This window comes from Panthera pardus, unplaced genomic scaffold, assembly GCF_024362965.1.
Source record: "Panthera pardus isolate Hobbes unplaced genomic scaffold, ASM2436296v1 HiC_scaffold_17, whole genome shotgun sequence".
Lineage (NCBI taxonomy): Eukaryota > Metazoa > Chordata > Mammalia > Carnivora > Felidae > Panthera > Panthera pardus.
In genome coordinates this window covers 127,456,952-127,474,726 of record NW_026526732.1, presented here as the reverse complement: position 1 = coordinate 127,474,726, position 17,775 = coordinate 127,456,952, and the positions used below count along the sequence as shown (strand labels likewise).

At 43.3% G+C, this 17,775-nt stretch overlaps 1 protein-coding gene across 6 annotated transcripts in view; it reads left to right on the top strand.

The window, feature by feature from the left end:
• RREB1 (ras responsive element binding protein 1) overlaps nt 1–17,775 on the top strand; it is a 182,640-nt gene that overhangs the window by 112,447 nt on the left and 52,418 nt on the right. For 5 of the 6 annotated variants that reach the window (XM_053904925.1, XM_019419823.2, XM_019419820.2 and 2 more), the window contains exons 3-6: nt 1,937–2,060; nt 2,693–2,905; nt 7,869–7,958; nt 9,341–9,504. In XM_053904925.1, coding sequence (XP_053760900.1) covers nt 2,735–2,905; nt 7,869–7,958; nt 9,341–9,504 — 425 coding nt within the window. In that variant the 5' untranslated portion in view covers nt 1,937–2,060; nt 2,693–2,734. The remainder of the gene's footprint in view (nt 1–1,936; nt 2,061–2,692; nt 2,906–7,868; nt 7,959–9,340; nt 9,505–17,775) is intronic. The other variant, XM_019419822.2, reaches the window with a different exon arrangement.

The following is a 17,775-nucleotide window of genomic DNA, read 5'->3' as shown; positions in this document are numbered from 1 at the left end:
TTCAGCCCTTATGTTGGTTAGTGTAGTGACAATGGCTAGGTATTGTGTATTTAAGACACTTAGGGAGTTTGTAAGAATGTATATTGGATGTTATAATGACTGTAACAAAAATTATCCCTAGTAATCTGGCTCTGTAACACGAATGTATTTTTGTTACTTCTCATGTTGTCCGTTTCTCTCCTCTCCATTTTCTCAGTGAATCGAATGTAATTTTTACAACTTATAAAATTCTACGTTTAGTCCTAGAGGTGTTTACTCTAACCTGTTCCCAGATTTCCATAAATTCTACCACATTTTCTTTTTTTCCTAGTATCAGGACACAAGCAAGATTACCTTCTAAACTCCTCCTATGAATCAGAAAGGTTAACTTGCTTTTTACTGACATAACATAATTACAAAAAACAGTTTCTGGCCAGTTATTTTATAATTTACTATATATTACAACTATGGGGGAGGGGTTTTAGTATCAAAGGTATCCACATATTTGAATCAAACAGATGATTGTCTGCTGATTGATTGCAACACCTCTAGGAACCAATGGTGCTTTTAGAGATGCAGGTGTGCCTGTGTATGTATGCCCACTTACATGTGTATGTTTGTGTCTCGTGGTTTTCCCAAGAGAGAGAAATCTCCCAAATAAATTTTCAAAGACCGTTAAAATAGGAAGTTTGAAGCACAATTTTGAATGGTCTTCTGATGGCGAAACCACAGAAGGACTGCAGTTTGGCCTTTGCTTTAATTTTGGACATAGCTCTTCTCTCTTTATAGGAAAGATGTGCGGGCTAAGACGAGGTGTATTGTCTCGAGTTGCATGTTTCTGCAGTTAGTCCTTTTCATCCCCATTTGGAAATCCGTTAAGTCCATATCTTCAAAATGGCTGCCCACAAGGAAGGCACGTTTTGTCTTTTGGCTGGAAAAGTACCGTCCCTGAGATTCTCTTTGGCTCTTTTGCTAAGGTTTTAGCTTGAGACTTCTGAGCTGACAACAACGTGGCTTAATAAAGTTATGTCCCCAGGCCCTTCCTGCTCTGCTTGCTGCTGGCTGCATTGGTAGCTCTGGGTGTTACCGTTTGTTATATCCTAGGTCATGTCCCCTCAAGTTGGAGGAGGAAACCACAAGAAATCATGTTCTTTCTGGTGGTGTTCCTGAGCATTCACTTGGCTGCCGAGATGATGAGCTTGATCTTTGACTACAAGTCCAGTAGAGGACATGTGGAATTTATCAAGGCACAGTTAATATAGGTCAGTATAGGATCGGAGGCTTACTGGCAGGGCTTTGGCTCTAGATAAAATGAGGGAAGTAACTTACCTGCAGACTTAATCTGAGGCCATATCACAGCCATGGTAAGGCATGTAACTGGATGGCACTTCTCAAAGGAAGGTAACTAGAAAAGGCTCCAGAAGTCAATTTTGCAATGGCCACGAGGTGTGGTGGGTGTTCCGGTTGGTCATGCCGTTCCTGTTACCAGCTTTCTTTGAGGCCTGACCTAATACTACATAGTCTAGTACTAAACTACGAGCCTTTCGTGAATTGCTTTCCTGCCTTATCTTCAGTCACTTTTAGGTAGAGGTGGGAGGGGGGTCAAGTAGGAGTCTGAACGCTCGTGGGGGACTGGTGTAGAGTATGGAGGGAAATTCAGTGTGTGTGTAGTTAAGAGCTCCAGAAAGTAAAATACCACAAAATCGTTTTGGCTGTTGGGAGTGACGGTGACAGCACTGTAGGGAACATCAGTTAAGGTTGAAAAACAACCACAGAATGTGGTTTTGGAAGAAAGACATGACTTTTAAAATCGCCTCCCTTTTGTTCTCCCTGTATTCTCATGAATATAGTGGCCTGAGATTACAAGTAAATGGCATCAGTTTTTTCTTCCCTAAGTGAAAAGGCATTCACTGATTTTTTTTTTTTTTTTTTTTTTTTGCCTTTGCTTCCCTTCCAGTGTCAACAAGTGATACAAGAGAAGAAAAAAAAGAAGTGAACACAGACTCATTTCCTACTCCACGTGGATGATAGCTATAGCGAGAGAAAACCTCATAGTGTATCAGTTGGGGCAGAAAATGGAGGTAATTGGCAGTGGGGGCTGGGTTTTCCTTCCATCCATCTTCTGGGGTATAGGTACATTACCTACTCATATATTTTAAGAAACGTCCTTTTTATGTTGATTTGAAGTTTGGTTATAATTCTGAGAGGATTGCCTTCTCAGTTGTCGTGTACAATTTGGGCTCCCCATTAAGAGCACCGAATTACAGCAGTGGAGTTACGTGAGACCTGAAGGTTCTCATCATAAGTTGTTAAGTCTAGAACATTCCTGTAGTAGTAAATGAGCTTGGTTTTTAGGAGGGTGCCGGGCAAATGTCAGCTCCCTGGGCTGACAGAAAGACTCCAGAGCCTTTCCCTGCTCTGTCTAATGAAAGATTAGGAAAGGCCAGGAGACCTGCCTCTGCTAGTTTGGGGGGTTGTGTCAGTACAGATGCACAGAAAGGAAGCGAGGTTATCAGTTAGTCTTTGTTATGACAGTGCTTCATTTAGATGAAAGCTTCAAGTCATTATGGGCACGAGTGTCAGCTTGAACTGAAGAAGCGGGAGGGCCTTCGGTGTTTTGGCCTGACTTACGGTTATGGTAGCCATGGCCAGTGCCACCGGGCTCTGACAGGGGCTAAACCAATTGATCACAGCAGCGATTTCCGATTTTCAGTTCTATGGCAGAAGCTTCTTAGAAGCTTAAACCCTTGACCCAATGACGTCAAGTTCGCCCATTGGCTTGGAAGGTTCAGACTTGTCTTCCGTCAACACCATGATGTCAGCAGTAATGAGTGTAGGGAAGGTCGCCGAGAATGGCGGGAGCCCCCAGAGCACCAAGTCCCCCACGAAGCCTCCAGGACCAAATCGGATTGGCAGAAGGAACCAGGTAAGCTCCTGTGCGCTAGCTGGTGACATCTGGTGGCTTCAGTCTATGAGAACGTTGGGTGAAGTTTGTTCCCTTAAGCCCCAGCTTCCTAAGCCAAAACCTCGGACAAGCTCAGAACTAAAGGGACATGCCGAGAGGCTTCAAGAGTGAACTTTTCCGGGCTTATGTCAATTTCTTTCATGGAAGAAATTTTCTCTGCGGTGGTGTCAGTATTGGTGGAATCCTTATTCTCTGCCCTTTAATTTGATTTGAATGCAAGCTGTCTTCACGTGATGGCCAAGGCAAAGAATTGGACTTATTCCTCTACTGTGATGTAGTTCATTTCCTCACTCACACAGCTGGTTAATTGGGATTTTAAAGCCACCACCTTGATTTCTTTTTTTAAGTGTCTTCAGATCAGGTAGCAAATAAGTGTTGGTTTTGCTGGATCTCCCATTCAGCTTTCCACCTTTGACAAAGCACAGAATTTGGCTTCAGAGAATGCCACTCATGGGGTGATTTAGTCCTCTTGAGTTTTTAGTGGGCATCAAATCAGGAAGAGTGGGGAAGAATAAGGGGGCGGGCCAGGATTGGAAGGGTTGATTAATGATGTTACAAAGGTCTAAGGCTCCTCCACTGGGAAATAAAACAGATCTTCTAATTAACGTACAAATGGGGCACTTGAGAAAAAGTTGTCACTCTTCTGGTAGCAGTGTGTTCAAGGAAACTCAGGGAGCGAGGCAGGGGTTGTGTGGTGCTCATTTCTTCTCTGAATCCGTGTAATCTGAACTGATGACTCCACATTTAATTTTTGTTTTAACTTACTTAATGGGTTTACACCAAATCCTCAGGGGGGAAAGGCAGTCTTCTCAGTTCCTCTCAATGCCAGGGATGGACTGGAAAGTAAACCTGTTGGGCTTTTGTGAATTCATTTCCTTTTTTATTAATAATCCTCAAGTGACTGTCCTTATACAGAATTGTCTGAGGACTATCCATGATGGTTTTCTATAAATTCTTAGAAGTATGTTAATTAAGGCTTTGGCTACCACTTGTCCTCCAGGAAAAGTCGTTCCAGCCTAAAACCCACTCCAGCAGCATAGGAGAAGGGTCCGTTCATTCCCATCTTCCTCACAGCTGAAGACTTAGCAGGGTTCAGTGATGTTTGGAGGGTTGGAGCATTGATACCTTTTTCTCTCTTTTTTCCCTTGTCTCTGCCTGCCTCTCTTCCCATGGGTACCTGAGAAAATACTCAGCCTGTATGACTGTGGCCTGAGTCGAGACGGAGCGCTAGCTCTGGGAAGAAAAGGTTTATTTCCACTCTCACGTGACTGTCCATCCATCCATCTATCCGTCCATCTCTCCATCCATCCACCCATTTCACAATATATACTTCCAGCCAGGTACTGCACCAGGTGGCAGGCATTTCGGGATGAACGAGATACGTACGGTCACCGTCTCCTCATCCTTCTATGTTCTGTCGGTAGAAAGTGGCATGGGTAGGGACGAGCCCGGCATTTCCCCGACACAGGTAGAGTTGACCGTAGTCCAGGCTCTGGTCCCTGCCCAGTGGTTCAGAGACAGGAGGTAGAACCCTAGAGTGTGACCCACAGCACCTCCATCCCTGCATGGTAAATGGAGGTGACTCTGCAGGTGTGGGCAAGCAAATGGGACGGGTGTACCTGAGCCATTTCCATCTACCTTCTGTGTCCTCCAGGGTTCCTCAGGGCATAGGCTCAGTGTTCGCAGGGGAGGTAACCTCTGGCCCAGAGGTAACGTGGAAAGACAGCACATTAAAAACAGCAGAGCGCAGTTGGGGAGAGAGTGGGCATCACCCTTACCTGTGAGCGGGTAGGGAAGGCCGAGAGCGGGAGCCTGGGGAGAAGGCCCATCAGCACTAGCACCGAGTTCCAGGACAGATTAGCCACAGCCGGACGCCGACACAGGTGCCAGATTGTTTCATTATGGAATGGTTAGTTATCACATTAGCTGCTAATTTTATCTGTCAGCTCAGGAAGTCTGCTTCTTCCACCAGCACAGCCACAGTAACTGGATTCACAGCAGGGCTGTTCTCTTTGCTGTTGGGTTTGTTTGTGAAAATTAAATCTGAGTCCAGAGGTTTCCTTCTCCCCGACCACTGTGGATTCTGTAGACCTGTGTGAGGGTCTGCGGAGTGCAGCTGCCAGCCTCACAGAAGGTTTGGTGCCGGAGGCTCCAAGGACCTACTCAGTGTGTCCAGTATCTACCTCCAGGTGTGCGCAGGATGGTTTTTTCAAGAAACGTGCTGCCTCAGGAGGCTACCCACACAGACGCCTGGCTTTTTGACATTTACTGACTTTTTCTTTTTTTAGAGAGGGAAAGAGCACCTGAGTGGGGAGAGGGGCACAAGGAGGGAGGGAGAAAAAGAGAGAGAGAGAGAGAGAGAGAGAGAGAGAGAGAGCGAATTCTAAGCAGGCTCTACACTCAGTGCAGAGCCCGACACAGGGCTCAATCCCACAACCCTGGGATCATGACCTGAGCCAAAATCAAGAGTCAGACGTTCAACTGACCGAGCCACCGGGCACCCCATTTATTGACATCTTATTGATGAATCTTTCTTTAAAAAAAATTTTATTAATATATATTGTTCTGTAACAAAAATACCCCAGGGACTAAGTTTGGGTCCAGCTATGAGACAGCCCTCATTATTATAGCGATTGCTTTCATTTTGTTGTGAATGCTTTCGTTTTTGATGTTTCTCTTTGGTGGTTCTTGGCCAGCTCCATTGTGGCTGGAGTCGGATGGGCCGAGAAGGAGTGACACCTCTCCCTGCTCCATACACATCATGCCCCTGGGAGGATGGTGGTGAGGCTGGCAGGTTTTTTTGTAACTGTCTCTGGGTTATCAGCTTCCTTAGGCTTCCTATCTGGTTTTTTGTGTTTTTTTTTTTTTTAATTTGAGAGTGAGGGGCGCCTGGGTGGCTCAGTCAGTTGAGCGTCCGACTCTTGATCCCGGCTCAGGGCATGATCTCACAGTTCATGAGTTCGAGCCCCACATCTGACTGCTGCCAGCACAGAGCCTGTTTTGGATCCTCTGTCTCCCTCTCTTTCTGCCCTTCCCCTGCTTTTTAAAAAAAATTTGAGGGTGAAAAATATGTAGTGTACCTTTTCTCAGACCCAGTGCCACAGATGAGAAAAGCATTTGTATTGCTTAAAAATGAGGCCTGTTAGTCTTTGAAGAGGACACAGAAGTACCGTGGGCATATACATCCTGGACATCCTCATGCATTCGCTCCACCCCATCTGGTTTATGGTGCCATTTGTTTTTAGAGTCTTCAGAGTGATTTTTATTTTCATCGTCTCTCATGAGCCAACCACAAGGGTGTTTCCTTTCTGTGCCTTGGGGTTAATCCTTTTTTTTGATGAGACTTGTGTAGCATAGTCATGCCCTAAACTGGGCATGGGCTGGGAGAGCAGCCAGCCTGAGTTTTAATCCTGGGTCTCCTACTTCATGGTTTCCTCATTTGAGACAGGTTACTTACCTCTCTGCACCTCAGTTTCCTCATCCAGAAAATGGGATCTGTAGCCGTGGTTGTGACATTTCTATATGTAGCATTTAGCGCATAGTAAGTGTTCAAGGATGGGCATTATTTGCAAAGAACAGAAACTCATTCAGATGAGTACAAGTAAAAACAGGTCTGTTGAAAGAAGTCTGAGGGTCCAGCCTGGCAGATGGTGCCGTCCCCTATCTCAGGCTACCTGGTCTCCCACTTCCGTGAGCACCCACGTCCTCCCCAGCTGCATTGTCATGGCTTGGGCTCGCCCCAGTGCTCAGCTCAGCCCCAGGACTACATGAACTTTGAATTCAGGTGTTCCTGATCACTTGTGGTAGTAACTTAGTCACCCCCAAACCTGGGTGCATATGAACAACGACTGGGGAACTTGAGAAACGAGCAGATTTCTGGGGTACACCCCCCCCCCATTCTGAATCAGCATGCCAGGAGTCTAGTCTAGAACTATGTCGTTCAGAAATCTGCCCAGGTGATTCTGCTGATCAGTGGGAAACCCACTGATCTCAGTCTCTAAGCATCCTCATTTCAGATTCCTGGGCGAGATATCCATGCCTTGATCCTGTTGGTTTTGGGAGATGAGGGCAGAGACCGGGGACCGTGTGGGTGAGGGGGCACGTCCAGGGCAGCTCCCCGTGAATTATTTGGAGAAAGGAACCATACCACATGGCTAGTGAGGGAGCTCGTTCTTTTCCTTAGAAAGGTAAAAATCTATTGCTTGAAGGCAGCCTGTCCTGGGTGTGTAGAGGGAACATAAAATGATCCACCTTGCCAAGTAGTGATCTGGTTCTTTTGTCACCCTCTGTGGAAGGCGTCAGCCCGGGTGTGCCCCCCCATCACAGTTTGGAAAAGGACAGCATTCTTACTGATTATCGATGAGCGGTGTCAAGCAGGTGCAAGCAGCAAGTAAGAGGGGCATGTCGATGCCTGTGGGGCACACAGCTGGGCACGGAAGCCTTGTCATGTTGGGAGGAGAACTTCACTGCCTCTCCTGTGTGCTCAGGAGTAGTGACTGGAGCCACGTAGGTGGGGCTTGGGGAGAGAGCTATTCCGTTTCTACCTCTGCTGTGACTTGATCCTTGTTTTTTTTGTTGGCACTGATGATTAATTAAATGGTGTTTAATAAGAACACTGATATTTATGGAGCACTTAGCCTGTACCAGGCACTATTCCAGTGCTTAACATGTGCTCATTGATTTAATCCTCATCACAGCACGGTCTGGGAGATGCCGTTATTTTTTCCCATTTTACACATGAGGAAACTGAGGGCAGACAGGACTGTGACTTACCCAAGCTCATACCTGGACAGGCTCTGGAGACCATGCTCTCCGTGATTTATTGTTATGGCTCTTTGAGAGACAGATGCTTACGACAGGAACAAGAGGCATTGGCTTACTGTGTGAGTTGAACTTGATTTTCCCTTGTATTATGTCTTTGCAGGAAACGAAAGAGGAGAAGTCTTCCTATAACTGTCCCCTGTGTGAAAAGATTTGCACTACACAGCATCAGCTAACTATGCACATCCGTCAGGTTTGCTGCCGATTTCATACTTGTATTAGAAATCTTTCTTCATTAAGAGAGGGCAGTTTGATCTTAGCAGATGCATTGTGGCTGAGCTTAATTCAGATTTAATATTTTAATAATCTCAAGGGGTGGTTATGAAATAAGTTTTTGCAGGTCCGTGTTACCGTGACAGAATCCCTGGTCAACACAGAATACCTTTTCAGAAGTTAGCAAACATCTAGCTAAAATGACCACATCGAACAGAAGACTTTTCATCATATGACTCATCAGTTTGAACCAAACCTCCTCACAGCACAGTGAGATTGTAGAGATAGATCCCAAGTCTTCATACTGCTATAAACTTACATCATGCGGCAGGAAATTTATTCATTTGGCATTTCTTTTGGCTTCTATATTATGACCTTTATCCTTCTCCCTTGCCTGGTGTGGCAAATTGATGACAAACTATGGATGAATCGAGAACAAAGAAGGATTAATCATATATACATACATGTGTGTGTGTGTGTATATATATATACATATATATATATATATGTATATATATATATGTATGTATATTTTTTTGTTTGTTTGGAAATATATATATATTTTTGGAGTGGGAATGGATAATTTTTTTTTTCATTTTATTTATTTTTTCATCATGACACAGGCACTCGGTAAGCCCCATCATCTCTTTCCCCCATCTGTCACCCACCTCCTCTCTGGTAACCCATCAGTTCTCTAAAGTTAAAAGTCTGTTTCTTGGTTTGTCTATCTCTCTCTCTCTCTCTCTTTTTCCCTTGCTCGTTTTTTTTTTTTTTTTCTTAAATTCTGCATATGAGTGAGAAGGATTGACAATATTAAAATCATAACATGGCACTGAGGAATAATACCATTAAGTAACTTGGGTTTGGAGAGAAATGTTCCTTCTTAATGTATTTCAGAGGCTAGAACTCTAAACTGTGCAGTTTTCAGTTCTCTTTCCCTGACAGCAAGACTGAGTCAGCAAACTTGAAGAATGGATGTTGCCTTAATGCAAAGACCGTATTTCACGTTAGCTTCATAGTTGAGAGTCCTTCTGCTCATGTTAATGTATGTGGTCAGTCCATCTATGTGTGTCCCCAAGAAAGGCCTGCAGAGACCCCACCCCTCTCTGGGCCTTGCAGAAGTGTTTTCCAAAACTGGAACACGAAAGTGGAAGAAGATCACACAGAATAGTTATTTGCCTGTGTTCCTGGTAGATGTTGACATTTGGGAAGATATTTAAAATGAAACAAAAAAAAAAAATATCAGAGAAGCTTTGCTGTTTTTTTTTTCTTTTTTTATATAAAGCTCTTAATTTGCATTTCATAATTGCCAAGCTTTGACCCACCTTCTCAAGTGACCAATGTGATGATTGCTTTCCCCAGCACAACACGGACACTGGAGGGGCAGACCATTCGTGCAGCATCTGCGGGAAGTCACTGAGTTCGGCCAGCTCCCTGGACCGCCACATGCTGGTGCACTCTGGCGAGAGGCCTTACAAGTGCACTGTGTGTGGCCAGTCTTTTACCACCAATGGGAACATGCACAGGTGGGTGAGGGCGGCCTTTGCCTCTGGAGGTTGACAGAAAGTCAAGTGGCCTTTGAGCCACCAGGGGACTTGCCTCCAAGCTCTTAGGATCTGTGCACTGCATGGAGAAGTGGGAGAGATGTGCTCATTCTCTCCAGGGTATGGGACGTGTCTGGCCATGGGAAACAGAAGTACCTGGGCGAGGTCTTTGGCCTTTGGGGATCCTCAGGATGAAACACAGAGTCCTTCCCCCTCTGCCAATTGGAGTTTCTTTGTTTGGGTGCCAGAGGTGGGCAGCTTATCAGATACTGAGGAGCCCTCAAGGAATAGCACGGTAACCCTTGCCTCTTAAAAATCTATTTGCATATGCCTCCCAGATTCCCTGCAGCTCTTTTCCTTGCGAAAAATTTCTGGGGCTTTTGAATAAATAGTGAGATGGCCTGGTCTTAGAACTTCAGGATAAGATGGGATAAAATGAAGAAAAAGAAGATCTGATAAATGTCAGGAATTTATTTCTTGAGGGAGAAAAGCAGCTCACTCAGAAGTGGGAGAGAGCCCCATGGTGGGCATATTAAAATTGTGTGGGACAAAACCAATAGAAAATAAACTTTATAGAATGATTACATATGGTTTGAGGGGTTAGAACAAAAAGACCTTTTTTTAATGCTCATTTTTTTAAAAAAATGTTCATTTATTTTGAGAGAGAGTGTGAGCAGGGGAGAGGGGGAGAGAGAGAGAGAATCTCAAGCAGGCTCCACCCTGTCAGCACAGAGCCTGATGCTGGGCTCAAACTCCCAAACTGTGAGACCATGACCTGAGATGAAATCAAGACTCCGACACTTCACTGATGAGCCGGCCACCCAGGCGCCCCTTAAATGCTCCTGTTTTACACAAACATTTTAGGAACATCAAGACTCTAGGGAAAGTTTTTAAAGGGACTCAAAAAAATATCACCTTCTCAGAAAAACCAGACTATCTTACTTTTCTATATTTCCTTTCCAGGCATCACGCTGCTCTGCTTTTTAAAAATTGACTAACCACCCCTCCCCTCCCCGCCATTATTTTTTTTAACACGTTTTTTTCCAAAGAACACTTTACAGCGTTACTGTGAAATTGATACTTAATTATATACCAATACTAAAAGGAAATAGGCCAGTTTATTCTACCTAAAACCGTATTATGAACCACTGATGGTGTACTTGGGACATACTGGTAATAGTGATAGATCTCTGGCTTTTGGAATTAGGCACTCGGTGTCAAATCTTCACTCTGCCACTTGTAAGTTTTCCATTCTTGAGCAAGTTTCTTAACCTTTGTACCTCGTTTTCCTCCTCACTGAAATGAGCCTTTTAATAGTATCCACCATCTCACTGGAGTGGGGTGAGGGTGAGGAGATCATGAATTTTGCACACAGTCAAGGCACATGGCAAGCACTCCATAAATGTTATCTGTCATTACTGTTTGCATTTCTAAGTAATGCTGCAGGAATCCAAAGCCTGTGGATTTCTCAGTCTGGACTGGAAGGAAGGTGTATAGTGTGACTTTACAAAAGGTATCAATATTTTAAAGGATTTTTACAAAGTATTTTACTTTTTTTCTTTCCATGTAAATTTCAGTCCTCTTTGCCCCTCATCTCCTTCTGGGAGTGTTTTTGGGCAGGAAGAAGGAGGTGAATAAATATCATCACCATTTTTTAGTATTCTTTTTTACATTTTGGCTTTTTGCTTTTTTACCACCGTGTTCAGCCCATCAGGATCAGTTTACCTTCTTTTGCCATTTTGTTTTGCCTGGTCCTTCTATCCTCTCCCCACCCCCCCCACCCCACCCCCCCAAAAAAGAAGTCCTTTGTCCCTTACATATTTGCCCTCTCAAAATCTGTTCCTGGGTATTGCCTATTTCCTTCTTGGGCGGTTTCCCTGCTTCCTCTTCCTGAGACCCATGCCCAGTGGAACCTCCCATGGAGAGGGCAGTGGGGCGCATTAGTGACAATTACTGTCCTTGAGGCTGCGCTGGCCCTGAGCGCTCACTGTTGATGATTCTCCACGAGACCTCTCTGGTCTTGGGCCCAGTCACTTCTGACTGGGAAAATTTCCATTTGGGGACAGCATCTGTGATTGAATACGGCACATGTCAAGCACATCTGTAAATAGTTACTGCCTTCTACAGTGATGTATCAGACAGTGCATCTTATAAATAACCATAGTTAAAGCTACAGTTACTGTGTGCATCAGGCACTGGGCTCGACACTTTGCTTTTTTTTTTTTTTTTTCATCTTTAGGAGATATAATTCATATGCCATATATTTCACCCATTTAAAGCGTACAATTTAGTGTGTTTCAGTATATACACAGAGTTCTGCAGCTATCACTACAATCAATATTCGGCCATTTTCATCATCCCGTAAAAGAAACCCCATACCCATCAGTAGTCTCTTCTCATTACTCCCCACCCTCCAGCCCTAGGAAGACACTAATCTACTTTTTGTCTCTGGATTTGTGTACTCTAACATGTGGCCTTTTGTGACTTGCTTCTTTGCTTACCATTATGTTTTTAAGATTTATCTATGTTATAGCACATATCCGTGCTTCATCCTTTTTTGTTGTTGAATAATAGTCCATTGTATGGATCTACCATATTTTATTTTATTTATCTCTTCATCGATTGGTGGACATCTGAATCATTTCCATTCTTTGGCTATTATGTATGATGCTCCTGTGAACATTCTCATCCAGTCTTTTTGTGTGAACATAGGTTTTCATTTCTCTTGGGCAGATACTTCAGAGTGAAGTGGCTGGGTCATGTGGTAACTCTATGTTTAACATTTTGAAGACCTGCCAAACTGTTTTCCAAAGTGTCTGCATCGTCTTACATTCCCACCAGCAGAGTGTGAGGGTTGCAGCTTTTCCACATCCTTGCCAACACCTGTTACCGCCTGTCTTTTTCACGAAAGCCATCCTCTTAGGTGTGAAGTGGAATCCCATGAGTTTTATAATTGTAGTTCTTACATTAAGTCTGTGATCTGTTTTGAGTTAATATTTGAGTATAGTGTAAAGAAGGGGTCCAACTTTAGTCTTTGGCACTTTGTTGAAAAGGCTTTTCTTTCCCCCATTCAGTGGTCTGGCCACTCTTGTCAAAATTCAGTTGACCATCAGTGGAAGGATTTTTTTCTCTACTCAGTTCTGTTTCATTGATCTATATGTCTTCATGTCTACCCCAAGGCCTAACACTGTATTGATTACTGCAACTTTCTGGGAGATGTGAATCCTCCAAATTAGGTCTTTTTTACGATTGTTTTGGCTACTATGGGTTGCTTGGATTTCTGTATGAATTTTAAGAACAGCTTGTCAATTTCCACACAAAAGGCAGCTGGCATAAGGGTTATAAAGTACGTAGATCAATTTGGAGGTATTGTCCTCTTACCAGTGTTAAAACTTTGAGATATTTTCTATTTATGTCTATTACATGTTAATAGATTTCTGTCAACTGTGTTTTAAATAGTTTTCAAAGTGCAAGTTTTGTATTTATTTTGTTAATTAATTTCTAAGTGTCCTTTTTTTTACGGTATTGGAAGTAGAATTGTTTTGCTTTGTTTTTTAACATTTATTTTTGAGAGAGCACACACGCGTGAGCGAGCGGGGGAGGGGCAGAGAGAGAGGGGGAGACACAGAATCCGAAGCAGGCTCCAGGAGCCCAACGCAGGGCTTGAACTCACGAACCGTGAGATCATGATCTGAGCTGAAGTTGGACGCTTAACCGACTGAGCCGCCCAGGCGCCCCTAGAATTGTTTTGTTTTTGTTTTTGTTTTAATCTTTATTTTTGAGAGAGAGGGAGGGGAGGGGCAGAGAGAGAGGGGGACGCAGAATACAAAGCAGGCTCCAGGCTCTGAGCTGTCAACACAAAGCCTGATGTGGGCCTCGAACTGCGAACTGAGAGATCATGACCTGAGCTGAAGTTGGACACTTAACCGACTGAGCCACCCAGGTACCCCTAGAATTGTGTTTTTGATTGTTCATTGCTGGTGTATAGAAATACTCACATTTTGTACTGCTCTTGTTTCCTGCAACTTTGCTGATCTTGTTTATTCATTCTAATGGTTATTTGGTGAATTCCTTAGGATTTTCTGTATATGACATCATGTCACCTACAAATAGAGACAGTGTGCTTCTTCCTTCGAAACTAATCTGGATGCCTTATTTTTCTCGCCTGCTAGCCCTGGCTGGCCCCTCCAGTGCAGTGTTAAATAGAAGTGAAGAGAACGGACACCCTGGTGTTATTTCTGTTCTTAGGGAGAATGCATTCAGTCTTTCTCCATTAAGTATGGTGTTCATTATGGGTTTTTCATAAATGCCCTTTATCAGTTTGAGGAAGTTCTTTTCAGTCCCAGTCCACTTAGCACTTTCATCGCGAAAGGGGGTTGGATTTTGTCAAACGCCTTTTTTTTTTTTTTTTTTGCATTTATTGAGATGGTCTGATTATTTTTTACCTTTCTTGTGTTCTGTTTTGTATGTTAAACCAGCCTCCTTCCTGGGATGAATCCCACTTGGTACGGTCATTTTCACATGTTGATGGACAGGGTTTGCTAGTATTTTATTACAGGACGTTTGCCTATATTCATAAGAGATATTGGTCTGTCGATTCCTTATGAGTCCTTGTCTGGGCACTACTGCTAGTCTCGCAGAGTGAGTTGGGAAGTATTCTGTCTGCCTCTGTTTTTTTGAAGAGTTTGTTGGTGTTAATTCTTCTTAAGAGTTTGGTAGGACTCACCAGTGAAGCCACCTGGGTTTTTCTTTCTGAGAAGTTTTTAAATTACTAATTCAGCCTCTTTACTTATGATCGGTCTGTTTCACATTTCTGTTTCTTCTTGAGTCTATTTCCGTCGTTTGTGTCCGTTCCAGGAATTTGGCCATTTAATCTAAATTATCTTATTGGTTGGCCTACAGTTGTTCACTTTCCCTTTATAGGCCTTTCTGTCCTGAGTCGTAATGCCCCCTCTTTTCATTCCTGATACCAATCACTTGCATCTTCTTTATTTTTTTTCCTTAGTCAGTCTAGCTAAACATTTGTCAGTTTTATTGAGATGTTCAAAGAAACAATTTTTGATTTTGTAGTTTTATTGTCTGTTGCTTTTCTGCTGTTTCATTAATTTCCCACTCTACATTATTTCCCTCTTTCTATGTGCTTTAGGGTAGCTAGCTCTTTTTCCAGCGTTTAAAAGTAGAAGGTGAGGATATTGATTTGAGAACATCTTTTGTACCACAGGCATGTACAGCTATAAATCTCTTTTTAGGCATTCTTTAGTTATATCTTGCGTTTCCTTGTTCATTCATCTCAAAGTATTTTCTAATTTCCCTTGTGATTTCTTCTTTGGCCCGTTGGTTATTTCAGAATGTTCAGCGTCCGCATATTTGCGAATCCCCAAATTTCTTTCTGCTATTAATTTCTAATTTCATACCATTGTAGTTGGAGAACATACTTTGTATGATTTCAATCCTTTGAAATTTCTGGAGGCTCATTTTATGGCCTAGCATATGGTCTGTCCTGGAGGATGGCCCGTGTCTCTTTGAGAAGAGTGTTCGTTCTGCTGTTGCTTGGTGTGTCCTCTGGAGGTGCCGGGAGGTCTAGCTGGTTTATATGTTGTTCACATTTTCTCTTTCCTTGTCGATTGCCAATTTTTTTTATGCACTCTACCTGTAAGGTTTGTGGAATTGCTATCCCATTTTGCATGAGGAAACTTGCTTGGGATCAGAGTAACAGCCAAGGTTGAGACTTGAATGTCTGCTGTGGGCTTAGTGGCCATGCTTGTAATGACTATGAGAAAGAATTGATATAGAAAAAGCACTCTTTCACCCACCCCCAAAGCAGCTCCATGCTCTCGTAGAGCATTACAGTTGACCCTTGAACAATGCAGGGGTTGGGGGTGCCAACCGCCAGTCAGTCGAAAATCACACAACTCTTCTGACTCTCCCAAAACTTAACTACTAATAACCTGCTGTTGACTGGAAGCCTCACTGAGCACATAAACATATATGTTGATTAACATGTATTTTGTATGTTGTATGTATTATATACTATATTTTTACAACAAAGTAAGCTACAGAAAAGAAAACATGATTAAGAAAATCATAAGGAGGGGCATCACCTGGGCAGCTCACTCAGTTGTTCATCTGACTCTTGATTTCAGCTCAGGTCATGATCCCAGGGTGGTGGGATCGAGCCCCACTTTGGGCTGTGCACTGAGCATGGAGCCTGCTTAAGATCTCTCCCTCTTTGCCCCTCTCCTCTGCTCACACACACTCTCTCTCTCTCTCTCTAAAATAAAATAAATAAAAATACACTTTAAAAAATCATAAGGAAAATACATTTACAGTACTTCACTGTACCAAAAAAATCTATAGATAAGCAGACCTATATAGTTCACACCCCCATCGTTCAAAGGTCAACTGTATTTTTAACGTTAAACTATTTCAGCCAAGTTATTTCAGTCACTTTATTTAGTGAGCATGGGATAGCCTTTTATTGGATTTTATGACGGTTTTTTGTTTGGTATACATGGGTAGAAATGATCCTCAATTTTTTATAGCTCAGCCCTTGATATTATCCTAAGATACAGTTCTTATTTGTAAACAGTATATATTGGACTTGTTTGTAAACTATTGTTTATAAATATTTTTTTTTTCAAGCAGGCCTTAGGGATGTTTGTGCTAATTTTGGATTTTGGACTGATTTTATTTATCATGAGTCATCTTGATTGGGAGCGGAGGACTAATTGTTGTGGGCCAAGTTCTAGGCCTAATTCTGCAGGACGCCACAGGAATCTCTTAATTTGTATACACTTTAACAGAATGGCATAGGAAGACCTCGTTGAGAACTTATGCTCAAATGCAGCAATGTTTGTGAAAGCATTTCGAAGGATAACAGTGCAGCATGGAAATGTCGTGGGTGGGGGATGTTTCTCAGTTTGTATTATTGGAGCTGAAAGCACACTTGTGATACTCTGTGAAGCATGTGCCACTCCTAGCTGTGTGACCCTAGAGAAGTTGTTTGGCCTCTCTGTGTCTCGATTACTTCATCCATAGAAAGCCGTGATACCTGTACCAGTGTTATGGCTACACTGTGGGGATTCACAAATTAATACATGCAGAGCACTTAGGATGTTTATCAGTGGTCACCAGTGTTGCTCTCCTACTGCCACTGAAGGACAGACAGTATGCCAAGTAAGCATTCCTATAATACCAGAAAATAAATCAAGAGGTTGCTTTTATTTTTGTTTTCTTTTTGCTACACACTGAATCTGTAATTTAACATTTAGAATATTTGAGTTCATCATACCACATTTATTTTGCCTTTTCTGCAGAAAATTGCAAATAATAGGTTAAAAGAACATTTCAGTTTGTGGTAATCAATCACAGTCATTACCACTTTCATTTGCTGGTGAAACCGTACTTTTGGGGAAAAAAAATTATAAAAATGTGAAAACATAAAAAATGTGTTAGAGAGAGTGGAGTTAGACTTCTTTGTCCCAGGGATCTGTTCCAGAACGTGAGACTCAAATAGTGAGCTGTGATCTCCCCTGAGCACATACCTGTGTTTCATTAATCAGAGACCAGAGCTGTCCTGGGACGCGTGTGTGCAGGAATTAAAAAGAACAGCGAAAACCCACGTTTTGAGGAGCTGTATCCTCACTCGATTTTCAGAGTATGGAAGGAAGTCAGTCGACTATGAGTTTGATGCTGAAGACGGAAGTTCTGTTTCTCTTTTTCCTCCTTTCTCATTTTCCTTCTTTTGCTGCTGCTTCCCACGTCTGTGGCACTGGCTGGGATCAGGGAAAGCCAGGAGCTCATCTGTGGGGGCTCTGGGGCCCACGCCCCGCTGAGTGATCCAAGACCCCCTGGCCTGCATTCATTTCCCCCTGAGTGCTGGGCGCTCGCACCACCCCCATGTGTCCCATTCTGTCTTGTTGACAACCAGGCCCTCCTTTTCTGTGTCAGTTTCAGGGTCTGATTTTCAGCTACTCCCCTGAGGCGTGCAGATTCAGTAGGACCCCTGCTATGACATGATTCCTTGTGGTGTGGCTTTCTAGATCCATTTCCCCAAGGCTCGATTCTGGCACACAGTATCATTTAGGAACAGATTTCACCTTCCCTCCGCCTCCTGCTCCAAAGGGCATCTGCATGTGCACAGGTGATGCCTGTCTCCGCATGGACACGTTCTTCCAGATAAGCCTCGCCTTCCCAGTGGTTAGTGTTGAGCAGGCTGCTGTAGAGGGCAGATCTGGGCTCCATCCCAGACTC